The 12,944-nt window shown below is 39.1% G+C and overlaps 1 protein-coding gene across 4 annotated transcripts in view; it reads left to right on the top strand.

The window, feature by feature from the left end:
- The window catches only part of LOC124877735 (junction-mediating and -regulatory protein-like), a 29,244-nt gene extending 16,300 nt beyond the window's left edge, over positions 1–12,944 (top strand). The window contains exons 3-11 of one of the 4 annotated variants that reach the window (XR_007040595.1): positions 2,029–2,179; positions 2,694–2,863; positions 2,961–3,126; positions 6,388–6,557; positions 6,773–6,856; positions 7,526–7,621; positions 7,711–8,236; positions 9,367–10,096; positions 11,134–12,944. Coding sequence is in view for 1 of the 4 variants with exons in the window: in XM_047381178.1 (XP_047237134.1) it covers positions 2,029–2,179; positions 2,694–2,863; positions 2,961–3,126; positions 6,388–6,557; positions 6,773–6,856; positions 7,526–7,621; positions 7,711–8,236; positions 9,367–9,674 (1,671 nt within the window). In the remaining 3 variants the exon portion in view is untranslated. Of the gene's footprint in view, positions 1–2,028; positions 2,180–2,693; positions 2,864–2,960; positions 3,127–6,387; positions 6,558–6,772; positions 6,857–7,525; positions 7,622–7,710; positions 8,237–9,366 lie in introns of all 4 variants that reach the window. The other 3 variants (XR_007040597.1, XR_007040596.1, XM_047381178.1) reach the window with 3 other exon arrangements.

Raw genomic sequence — 12,944 nt, 5'->3', positions numbered from 1 at the left:
TTTGCTAATTTAACGAAACACCCAGAAATGTCCTTAATCGACATCCTGCAGCAGAGGGATCCATTTCGGTCAATACTGCACCTCAAAGATACTAAATATGCAAAATTATTCTTCCATTAGTAAATGCGTCCACACTAAAAAGTGTTGTTTTCAGCACAACCCGGTAGCAAGTTTACTGTTAAATTCCTACGGGCGGCTTCTGGTCAGGGACAATCAAGAGTTTTATTGTCTCTGCATCTCTAGAAGAAAATATTACCAGGGATTGTTTATTTCAAACATGCTGCACTTTTCCTTTAAAACGGTTTAACAACCCTAAAATAGGACTTTACTTTTGTTTTGGTGATTTAATTATAAAGTTTAAGACAAGTTTTCTCATTCGAACCATGGAGTTAGATGATAGTCTGCAGCTGATTGCACCTTAGAGCCATGTAGCTTAGTACCAGAAATACATCAAGTCCTAAATTGGAAGCTGCTAATTCTTTATATTACTTTTGTACTTCTTTTTTTAGTAATGTGCACAGGTGGATAATATCTAAAGACCTTCCTGCAGCTTGTTGAAATATAGGTAGACCTGAAGAGGGACACAGCTCTAGAGGAAGTAAGAGGACTTTAATATGTGACACTGACACAAAGATTTGTTATAAATGTGGTAATATCCTTCTGCTGTTAAATAATTTTACTTTGCTTTATTCTAAATATCCCTATTCAAAGAGGTGATAACATTGAACTTTTTCAGAGAGGATGAACAAAGTTTAAAGAGACTGGTGGAGACAGCAACACCAAACCCCCTGCAGATGTTTATATTTACAGCCGTTAAACAGATTAATAGTGGAGGGGGGCATCATAAAACTATATTCTCAACGCATCGCAGTCCAAATATATTTTTAACGAGATAAAGAGGGGGCTGGTGGAAATGTGTTGATAATCAGGAAAACATGATGTCTGTTTGTGTCTCTTTGCAGTTGTTGTATGGTAGCTTTATGGAATTTCTATTTACTTTTTTCCAAAAAGTGAAGAAAACTATGGAAAAAGGAAAATGGCATTTGGAAAAATGACAAAAATTTTATAATGCGTAATAAATCCTAAAAGTAGCTTTTACTATGTTTTATATGTAAATTATATTCTTTATCTTTAAATTCAACATTTTACCCATCAGCATTTTGATTTTTGTCCCACTGGCTGATTACACTTATTCAAAAATCAAAAACGGCAATTTTTCTGCTTTCTGGACTTCAGACAACTTTAAACTCAAGTTAAACTGGACCTGTAGTTCTTAAACAGGGGCCAGTTAAAATGCAACACATTAAAAGTGCTGCTTTCTAGAAATGTTTACAAATGAAATTAAGATACCAATAAATAATAAATGTAGTTTCAAGAATGTGCATGAGTGAAACCCACAAATAAGATGCAGTTCAAGTTAAATGTTTGTACTTAAATGTCCATACTATGATGAATACAGTCTAGAAATTTGGGTGTGGAAAAATATGAAAATTTAAAATAAAAATGTGCAGGATCTCTGCACATAGCTTAGAACCAGAAGCACGTAAAGGACGTTCTTTCAGGTAATTTCATGTGATGAGTAGAAACATGGCAACAGCTAATCAGACAGGGCTCAATTTCTAATGTTTAAAATTTAGCTGTGATGACTGTCTTCCACTGAGATACTGTAATCATCCACTCTAATCTCCCCACTTCTGTTAATATATAGTGGCTTGTTGTTTCATGCGGTTTGGTACCAACCTAAAAATGGTTTTCAGGAGTCAATGTGACTGTGTTGAACTCATATCCCTCTATTGTTAAATAGAATTTTATTAAAGTTGCTCAGATTCTTTGTTCTGATTTAGTTGGTTTGTTTTACTTGTGTCTTGAATGTTGCAATGGAGATGCTAGCGATGGGCCTGGTTTTTCCACTCAGTTTGGTTCTCAAATGTGAAACAAAAATGTTTTCAGATTGCTTTGAAGGACAGATTTTCCTCCAAAAGGCCAACTTGACTGTTTAAAGTGTACTCTCATATCATCTGTCATCAGATTTCCATGGACAATGACTATTTGGGCCCCAGACGGATTGAGGCTCTAAAGAAGGAAGACACTGACTGGCAGAAGAAAGCTCAAGAGGCAGTCCTCAGCATCCAGGAGTTCACTGTAAAATACTTTGAGATCACTGCCAGAGCCCAGAAAGGTACTGCTGTGTATGTTGTAACTGTTGCTGTTAAACACAGATTCACACGTGTCACACGTACATTGTCAGGTGGTAATGCTGCCTCACTGTTGACCTGCGTGTGGATTTGAATCTGAAACTTGTGGGAGTTTTTATTAATGAGGCATTTCAGACGGGCATGAAGCGAGGAGAAACAGGAGGAAATGTGTTGGTCAGATAGATCCAGTGAGTAATTTACAAGACCCCTCTTCTCCATTCACACGTTTCCTGTATTACCTGATATTCTGTATGTTTTAAATATTCTGTGAGATAGTGGCTTCAACTGTGGAAAAAAAAGTAATCACCAAATGTGGCCAGTAGATGTCTCTCTTTCGTCAAGCGAGAAACCCTCAAAGGCATTATTTAGTCCATTAATAAATGCTGGCTGAGTCTCCTACTCTGTTCTGGTTTATGGCTTAGCTTACATAAGCATCACGTTAAACTCTGCAAAACGTTTTTGTCCTATCTTTGGGTGGTGTTTTCTTTTTCTGTGCAGGAGTATATGAGCGGATGAAGGTGGATCAAAGAAAATATGGGAAATCTTCCTGGACAGCAGCGGTGGAGCGCATGGAGAAGCTGCGCTACTCCGTGGCCAAGGAAACCCTACAGCTTCAAAGAGCGCGGGAGATCTCTCTGGAGCAGAGGAAACACACACTTCGAGAGGAGGTGTGCTACAGTCAGCTCTGTGTGAGGCAAAAAGGATTAATCTAAAGGTGCTGTCGTTTTTTACAAGTTCTTATGACTTGTTCATCCATATCCTCAGATGCAGAGTCTGTGTAGCAGTGAGGATGCAATGGCCCTCCTAGACCACATGGAGACACAGTACTATGAGCTCCAGCTCCAGCTGTATGACATACAAGCTGAGATACTGCAGTGTGAGGAGCTACTTCTCACTGCACAACTAGACAGCATTCGCAGACAGATGATGGGTATGATTATTCAATTTGTTTTCTACTTGTGAAGAAAATGTTAATTACCAGAAGGTCAGAAGAACTTTTTGTGAGTCATTGTGTGAAAGGCTTATATCCTTTTTTCCCTAATAGTTTGCACTTCATAACAATGACAAAAATGAGACACATGTTTCAAATCCTGAAACACAGAAATATTCCATTTATGTAAAGGTTTTAATTTTTCGTTTTGACACTCGAAGATTAGCTCAGGTTGGCTGTACTTCAGTTTGTGGTAATAGTAATAATAATTAGGTGTAATGGTACACAAAAAGCACCGTCCTGTATGTATTTTGGTTTTAAAGTCACAGTTCAGTACATTTTCGGTACACTCCAATCAAGAATATAAATAAAAACATATTGTTTCGTTTTTACTCTGGCCGGCAGTGAAAAAAAATCTTTTTAAATGTCTGAAATTACTTCGATATTGTTACGTTATAAAACTTAAAAAGGGGAAAGTATATAACCGACTGGAGATTTGGTTGGATTTTTGAAATATATAAAGTAGTGTAAGCAGGTATAGCCAATGCCTGGATAGATAGATTATCCAACAATATAATCCCATGAAAAGGATCATTGTTGATGTTTAGAAATGTTCAAATAGGACTGAGCCCATATTTAACAATAAAACATGATTAAATCACTTTGGAGATGTTTTGATATTTTAACAACCTAGTGTCCCAGCTGTACCTGAATGCACCATAAACAGCTTTTGGGAAAATCCCCTCACATTTCCTATAATGTACAGAGTTTGGGCTGATTGGATGCTACAGGTATCTGTTAGGACATCAGCTGATGTTTCTCCAGTACCTGTGGTGTTTAATTCAGTAAAGTGCAGAGCGAGCTATGTACCTTATTGCTGTTAAAAATTGCTGACATATAGTTTTTGTTTAGTCCCCCTTTATTTGCCCCACTGTAGCTGCATGAAAAACCTTAATGTTCCCAAATAGCAGAGTTTAGTGATAGCTGGGAATCCTCTCTGTTTTGTTTTGTGTCACTTTTTAAAGTTACGCTACAGAATGTTCAATTGGGCATTTATAAATAAACATTATGCATGTGTTCAATTATGAAACAAAGAGACAAAAACTGATAAAACTGACCGCTTTCTTGCCAGATAGTGAGTCAAATCTGTTTACCTGTATATTTAATGTAGAGTTGCTATTTTAAACATTTGAGACTAAGTTATCACCTTGTAAACACAATTTGTAGCATATAATATATTCTACTTAATCTATGGGAAGAAACTTGTGCCGTCAGAAACTGAATTTGAATTGCTCAGACTGAATCTGTATTTGTGTAATTTGAAATTAAATGCAATGGTTTGAAAATGATTTTCACTAAAACTGAAACGGAATATAATGGTTTAAAACTGAATTTGTTTGCTGTGAAAATTGCTTTGCTTTGTATTGAAAAATCAGTTTGTTTAATTTCACTTTCAAGTCTGAAATTCAATTTCAGTTCCAAAATTCAGTTTTTGTGTCACACATCCGGGTTCTTGAAGCCACAGATTAATCAAACACAGATTTATTGATTCATGGATGTCATTCACTGTTGCTGTGTCCAAATTCAGGACTGCGTTCTTTTGAAGGACGCATTTGTAGGCCGATAACATCCTGGATGAGGCGACAAATGGTGTCCAATCTCCAAGGTTCCAACAAATGATTTGAAGGATAGGTCCGGTGTATCCTCCGTGTCCCACCCTATCCCATGATTCATTGCGGGTTGAAGTAGATTGTTCAAACCGAAGTAGCAAAGCCTGGAGGAGAGAGAAAAGTTGTGAATAAAATTGGATATATTGCGCATTCTGTGAAACAACTGAACTTTTACAATGTTTTTAAACGAGAATGTAGTTGTTTAAATCTAAAATATCTGATCAGTTTATCAAGATATCGCTTAATTACACCAATGCACTGACGTATTCATCTGCTGCCCCAGCAGCCGCTCGCCTCGCCAGCTGTCAGCTGACCGGGTGGTTGAGGTCCGCTAAACCCCGAGAGAACAGCTGACTCCCGGCACATTGTTTTCAAAATCCCGCTGGGTTTCCCCAATTGATGGAAGTTAAACAGATATAATTCAGTCAGATGAAATCTAGTATTAATGTTTGGTTTATTTATTAAAATAATAATTATTATTATTATGCTCTGCAAATAAACTGATTTGTTCCTAAAGTTAATATGTTATTGTTTAAGTTGTTTAAAGCTTTAAAAATAAATTAAATAAATGGTATTTGTCAGCAATGTATTTTATCTAGTGTTAGATTTTTATATCTATGAACACAAACAATATTTTAAATGGCTGAATAATGAACAAGATCATAAAACAATAACATTTTAAAACAAAACAGCATTATAAGCCATCGGCAATATGTAAAAGGGTAAATGAAAACGGTGTAGTTATTTACAGTAGAGACAGCATTATTAACCTTCAGGCTCCATTTGTTCGGCTTCACAACTCTGCGCTTCACGCAAACACGGTTGCTAGGCAACAGAAGTTATGCTGAGGTAAAGGCAAGAGAAACGCAGACCAACGTAACACCGGCGGCACACTATACTAACCTGGCATGTTTAGCTAATAGCTACAGGTAGCATAAGTGTTTGACCATCATTTGTTTACAAGACGCTTCTTATAGATGTTCATTTGACTTGGTGATGGACATCCGCCAAACTCATGTATGCTGCGCTGCTGCAGCTCAACATGCCGTAAAGGAAGTTTAACCTGATGTGAAACGTAAATCGATGAAGTTTGATTAATCATCTATCCTCGAGGACCCGGAGTTGTGACACAAAAAACTGAATTTGAAAGTAGTCAAACTGAATTTTTAATGCAGCGAAATACATTTTAAAAGCAAATGAATTCATTTTCAAACCAATGCATTTAATTTCAAATTACACAAATACAAATTAGGTCAGAGCAATTCAAATTCAGTTTCTGATGGCACAAGTTTCTTCCCATATTAATCACTGCATTATAAACACTTATTAATAATTTGTAATGCGTTTACAGATGAATTAATAACTTATCTGTAAACTATGTATCAGCGATCTGTAAGGGGAGCCTCATCTTTCACTTCACAATTATATGCAACAATGTGTTGGTCTGTCACATAAAAGGCAAAAGGTGATTAAGTTTTTGTTATTTACATCGTGAGTCTAAAAACATAACAAAATAAAGAAAATGTTTTGGAAAAATCTTTTCTGTCCACATATGAGTGTCTGTTTGTACTAAGTGTATGTGTGCTTTCAGAGCGCCAGGATGAGGTGGTGTATTATGACACCTTTGAAAGCGCTGATGATATAACACAGGATGATACTGGAGAGAAAGAAGAGCTGCGCAGGCTTCAGGTCAGCGCTCGACAGCTTGAAGCCAGAAGGGGGCGCATCAGTGCCAAGCGCTCCTATCTGCGCAACAAAAGGGTGTGTGTTCGATAAACTCTCTACTTTTTAATTCATGAAGTAAACCTTGAACTCTACATTTGTTAGTTTACCTTGGACTCCACTGTCTTGCTTTTATCCGTATTTAAATTGTACACGATGATGACACACTATCTAAATGATTGTATCAGTTTTGACTTTGTTTTCGACGGTGTAGGTGTTTTGATATGGGTAAGTTTATTGCCTTCTTTCTGCAGGAGATCTGTGTATCCAACCACACCCAGAAACAGCAGAGACGTCATACCAACCTTGAGGACTCATTCTCCCACCCTGTCTTACAGGTATAACTCTCTTAGAGTCATTTAACGCTTCTGGAACTAACACTTCGGTCAGCTGCTTAAGGGAAGAGATGCCATAACCTCAAGGGTTTTTCTCTACTGTGGCATTAACAAAGCAGATATAACCAGCCAATCAGTGGTCAGCAGATAAAGAGAAATACGTTATGATTATCTGCAAATGGGTGACATTTGAGTCTGTCTATGTTCTATAGTGCCTTGCAAATAATCAGATTTGTATTTAAAATGTAATTTTAGTCTCAAACAATTGCAAAAATGGTGAAACAGATTTTTTTTGTTGCAAGTGCACTCGTTTTGTTTTGAAGTGTAACGCGTTTCTAAACTCTAAGAAGAATCATGTTAATTAAATCGGATTTAAATATTTACCAAAATGACTATGATTATGCTTTTGTCACGTAGTCAAGAAGCCCCAATATCCTCTTGTGATTTCTTCTTTTTAAGGGTAGATTTACTAATTGTTGCTTAAGGGTCACATCTAACCCAGGTTAGCAGGTTTCTTTTTGATGGTGGTGAACCAGTGCCCAAAAGAGGTCTATGTACTACACTTATTTGTGATTTGAAAAAGAGTTGTACGAGTTATGAAAATGTTTTATTTAAAATCATAGTTTATATTACCAGTAGCCCTTACATCGTCTAATCCTCAAAATGTTCCAGCTCGGAAACGAAGAGGAGGAAGATGAGGAACTAAAGAACAGCAGAGTCAGTCAGGAGAGGCAAAGGACTCTTGACAGACTGCGCTCCTTCAAACAGGTACATAAACCTTTACTTACTGAATGTTTTTATCAAATTTTATAGTTTCTTACTGATCTCTGCTCGTTTCTCTCTGCTGCTCTGACCAGCGGTACCCAGGTCAGGTGATTCTGAAGTCTACTCGTCTTCGAGCGTCTCACAGCAGAAGAAGGGAGCGAGGAAGAGGCAGAGATGTGAGCAACGTTAGTGAGAAAGAGGAGGGCATGCAGACTCAGGACCAGCCATTTTGTCTGAGCACCAGCGTGCAGACGGACCCCAGCGCCACCCTCACCACTCAGCCCGTTGCGACTCTTATGGCATCTGTTCCTCCTCTGCCTGTCACCAGCCCCGCAGATTCCTCCTGCTCTCCCTGCTCCCTCTCCTCTCTGCTGGCGTCCCCCATCTCCCCTCCTCCACCACCACCCCCACCTCCTCCACCACCCACAAAGGAGGAGTTTTCTCCTTCCAGCAGCGTGGGTCAATATAGGCAAAAGTCTGAAAGGAGGAGTACGGAAGAGGAGCTCATGCTCTCACCACTCGGTCCATTCATCCCTCGCTTTTTTGACAGCAGCCAACTGGTGAGCGCACGCAAGAAACTGAGGAAGACTCCAGAGTTTGACTCCCACAGCAGAAGAGGTAATTGGTAGTTGTAAAATTGTCATACCTGCTTGTGTTTTGAGTTCTTGAGTTTGTGTTTTATTTTACCTGGTCTAGTCCTTTGTTTTCTGTCTCCCTGCACCTCAAGCCCACACCTGTTCTGCGTTTTCCCCTGACTGTCTGGTCACGTGTGTCATTGGTTCCCCCTGCGGTCCAGTTTTGTATTTAAGCCCGTTTGTTTCCTTTGTTCCCCGCTGGTTCCTTATGTGTTGTTTGTGTTTGTGTGCTCGCCTGGTACCCTGACCGTGTCCAGCCATGAGCAATAAAGTGTCATCTTACCTGCAAACTTCGAGCTTCAGGAGCTCTTCCCCACATATTGGTCCAACAGAAACCCACATTATGACAAAAATTGGAGTCTTAAAGCTCTTTATGTTTAACTAAGCATTATTATCAGAATGTTGTCTCATTTCTGATCTCTGCTTATTGTAAACCTTTTACCCTCTTGAAGTGCTAAAATATCTGAACACAATTCAAAATGTCTGTTCTTGCTTTCCAGCCCTGAGCGATTATTAATCATTTAAATTAGGAGATTTCTTATATTAGCCATTAGTGCCTCTGGCATGACTAAAACAGCATGATTTTCAAGAGAGAATTTAGATCTCTGAGATTTCCAAAAGTTGGAAAACCTTTGGAAATCTCAGAAATCTCTTTCGGAAACGTTCCAACATCCAGCATGTTCCATGACAGAAGTTGAGAGGTCAAATTATAAAACTGACACATTTTACTGTCCTCCCTCCTGCTCTCCCTGTTACCTCTGAAATCTTTGCTCTCTCGTACAACCTGAATCTACTGCCTTATGGTCTCAACATGTTGTACAAAATACAGATTCCTTTAAAAAAAGCTTCTTACATCTCTGTGCTTCCTCTGACTTAATTTAAACACTTCTTCACTTACTAACAGTGTCCACACCAAAGATTATTGTTACAGAAAATCTGGTAGCTTCTTGGTTTGGTGTGTTCATTGATTGGAAAAAGAAAAGTTTTCTTTTTGGCTTCCCACCATCTGATCAATGGTCAGTGCCACTTAAGCTGAAAATGTTCTGAATCTGGTCACCAGTGCATCTCTACAGTAATCAGCCATGTTGTGTGTTTTCATCCTTCTGCACTCAGTGAGTTCACCTATGGACGAAGTGCTTGCCTCCCTAAAGAGAGGCAGTTTCCACCTGAAGAAGGTCGACCAGCGCTTTCTGCCTCCTTCCAAGGGTGACGATGACCCCAACAGCATCCTGGCTCAAATACGGAAAGGGGTCAAACTCAGACGCGTCCCATGTAAAGACATAAAAGACCAGAGAGAGCTCCCTGCATCCACAGATCCCTTGACAAGGAGCATCCACGAGGCGCTGCGCCGGATCAAGGAGGCCTCGCCGGAGTCCGACTCAGATGATGATGGACTGACGGGCCCTGATTGGGAAAACTAGGGTTCAGATAAGACAGCCACAGAAAATTGCACACTGACACCACACAGGCTGTTCTGCACTGTAGAGTTCAGCGCTGTACTGTAAACACCCACATGTTCACTCATTTCCTGGTGATTAAGCCGAGATCAGACACGCACCAAGTGCTCCAGAGGCCTATGATCAGCTTTACTTGGTTTTTGTTTACACATTTACCATCATGAAGGAGATGCTCTTGTTTTTATCTGTCTAATCACACTGAACTGATGCCATGTTTATTTTTTATGTTCCTATCACTTGTACTGTCAAAGGTCTGCACCTAACACTCGTCACCGACCCACTGAGCCGACTCTAGGTGGAACTGACACGCTGCGTACGGGAATTTCATAGAACTGAGAGCATTTTGATTGCTGTATTCAACCAGGGGGCTTAATGAAAGAGAGACGGTGAGTGCAGTAAAAAAGAAAATGTGTGACGAATATGCAGGGTAATCTGGAGGGTTTTATAGGAGATTTAGAAAATTAATGCATGATTACAAAAAGACTCAGACTGGGATTACTGGATTTACTGTCCAGATTGTAAACTATTACACCATCAAACATCACCTTCTTTCTTGTTTTTGTACACTTAGTCCTGGGTCAAATTTGGACAGACCCAGCCCTGGGTTGATTTAACACAACAGGGATGGGTTTTGGGTTTGGCACAGCATACTGGGTTAGGTTCCCAATTCAAAGCTGGTTTCATGTTAGGGCTACCAAAGAGCAGGATGAAAAGAATAAGCCATGTATTATTAAACAATTCAAGTATGGAGAAAAATGAATGATCCATCTCCCATAACCGCCTAAACCTTGCAGACTAATTTCAAGGCTGATGCCTGTCTCCAGTCATCAATATGTGAAAGCAGCATAAACCCGGAACGCTTTATTGATAATCAGTTCAGTTTGGATAACCAATTCTATACTCAATGTATAACAACATATAGAATGTTGCCTATTTTTGTCATAAATAGCATTGGCTTCCCTGGTTAATACTCAGGTAAAACGTTAATTGTGTCCTTAGGAAACAAATTTGTTCTTTAGTGTAATGGGTCCCAAAGGTGGGGTTGGGAACCCATTAAGAGTCGTGACTTAACGAGTTCAGATTTAGAAAACAATCTGACTAAATAGCAAAAAGGAGACAAAGCTAAAGTATAGTTATGCTATAAATGTTAGATAATGTTAGAGATAAAAGAAACCCCATTTACCAAGAAGTACAAACTATATATTGGCTGTTGATGCTGTTTGTGCTGTGAATATGTTCCAGTTTAGTTGATTTAGTTGTTTGGTCAACAGATAGTCGGGGTCATGGGTTCCTTCCTCTGTATTCAGGGTTAAAAGCTAAAAGCTTGGTGAACCCTTGCCCTGTGTGACCTGAAGTCATGAATACAACCCACTGACATTAACATTACTGTGCAGCATAAATTCACCAACTTTCCATCTCTTAGTTCATCCTGTGGGAGAGATTCAGTGAAGTTTCATCAGTTCGTTCAAGATGGCGGTCTGTGGAGAATGATGAGGCTCCATCTAGACTCCTTTCTAAGCCAACGAAACTGGTCACAGTTTTTCACCCAATGTTTGGTTAAAAACTGCACAGCTTCTGTCCCAACAGCAGGAACCCAGCATCTGGGTCACAGGTAAAACCCGGCAGTATCAGCAAGCTGAGCCTCGTTCTTGTTCCCATCTCATTTTTTTCTCCATGCTGTGGGGATGACTAAGGTGGGGTCCTGATTAGTATACGTGTTCTTTGTAGTGGTGTTGAAATGTGAGCATTTTTGTTGGTGATTCCTAAATCTGCATGTGTGTGGGATTATAGAAGCAGAGCTGGTCGCGCATCTTCCAGAGACGGATGTTCAGTGGGAGGCCAGATTCCCTCACTGTGGGCTCGTGATTTATGCGCTTCGTCCTGCCTTCTTATTCATTTGGTCTATGCTCCTTCGTTGCATCTTCTCTGCCCTCTCACCTTGTAGACAGTAGCACACGGAGGTTTATTACTCTCAGCGATGGAAGTGAAAATATACACATGCACACACCACACAGACTTATGTATTTCACAGCCAGTATGTGTAAAGATATTTCAGCAGCAATGCGAGGTATATGTTTTTTCTGCGATAATTTCAGCCCTTTTATATATGATAAAAGTTTTCTGGTTTAAATATATACTAGGGCATATATTGTATCTGTAGTAGTTTAAAAGCACTGAGCAGCTTTTGGTATCAGACCCCAATCAGATGCTGAGCACCACAATATGACTCACAAACGTGACTTAAAGCAGAATGATGTGAATCCATGAACTAAGCTCAAACGCTTTAACAACGCCATTTTGCACTGTGTTGAACAGCTCTAATACAAGGTTTTGTACTATTTCTTTTAAAATTCTTTTATGAATAAATTCTGAAGCAGACATTAAACACAGATAGCAAATTTAAAAAGATAAATTACTTGCAGACAGTTTTGGCATCACTTTGGTAAGTAGGAGGATAATGAAACTGGTATCCTGAACAGGTTTGTCTCTGAACATTAATCATTACAGAGCTGAATGAGGGAAGCTGTTCTAACCCTCCGTCCGGACGATCCTTTACTAAAACAGTCTCCGTGATACAGACTGGAAAAAGCCCTGTTCCTGGTTTTATTTTCTTGGAAAAGCAAACCTGAAGGATTGCTACATGGCTGTTTAAGCTATCATTATAATGTTCTTCCACCCTTATCATGTAGCATGAGACAACGCTCTTATACCTGACCTACATTTTAAACTTAAGCTTATCTCAAATCTTACCAGACTTATTTATGGCAGCATAATTTTTTCCCATTTCAGTTTTAATGTTTAGGTTGCCCTTTACCGGTGGCAAAAGTTCCCCCTGAAGGAGGCAGCATCCCTAACTTGACTCAGCCCAACATTTCTGCCAGGAATTTTGCACTTACCTTTACCTGTAACTAACCTTAAAACAGTTTTCTGTCCTTCTCTTTTTTTCTTGTTTGCAGCCAAACTGTTTTGTGAAGACTTTTCTTATGAACATTTTCTGTAAACACCTGTTGTCCATGCAGGTTTCATATGTGATCCATTGTCTTAATACCAGTTGTTCCTTTGAGATAATGTGTAATATGACAATATGGAAATGCTAGAAACAGGGATGAAAAAATCTGTACGGTTGAAGATTAGATCGGTTGTCTTACGTTACTTTTTTGTCCTGTCATTTTCATCTTTTTTTATTCTTTAAAACCTCACCCTTGCATTGGAATAAATCCTTATAAAGCAGCA

This window comes from Girardinichthys multiradiatus, chromosome 12 (genome assembly GCF_021462225.1).
Source record: "Girardinichthys multiradiatus isolate DD_20200921_A chromosome 12, DD_fGirMul_XY1, whole genome shotgun sequence".
Lineage (NCBI taxonomy): Eukaryota > Metazoa > Chordata > Actinopteri > Cyprinodontiformes > Goodeidae > Girardinichthys > Girardinichthys multiradiatus.
Note: the sequence above shows the minus strand (reverse complement) of the source record. Positions and strands in the feature narration are given on the sequence as shown.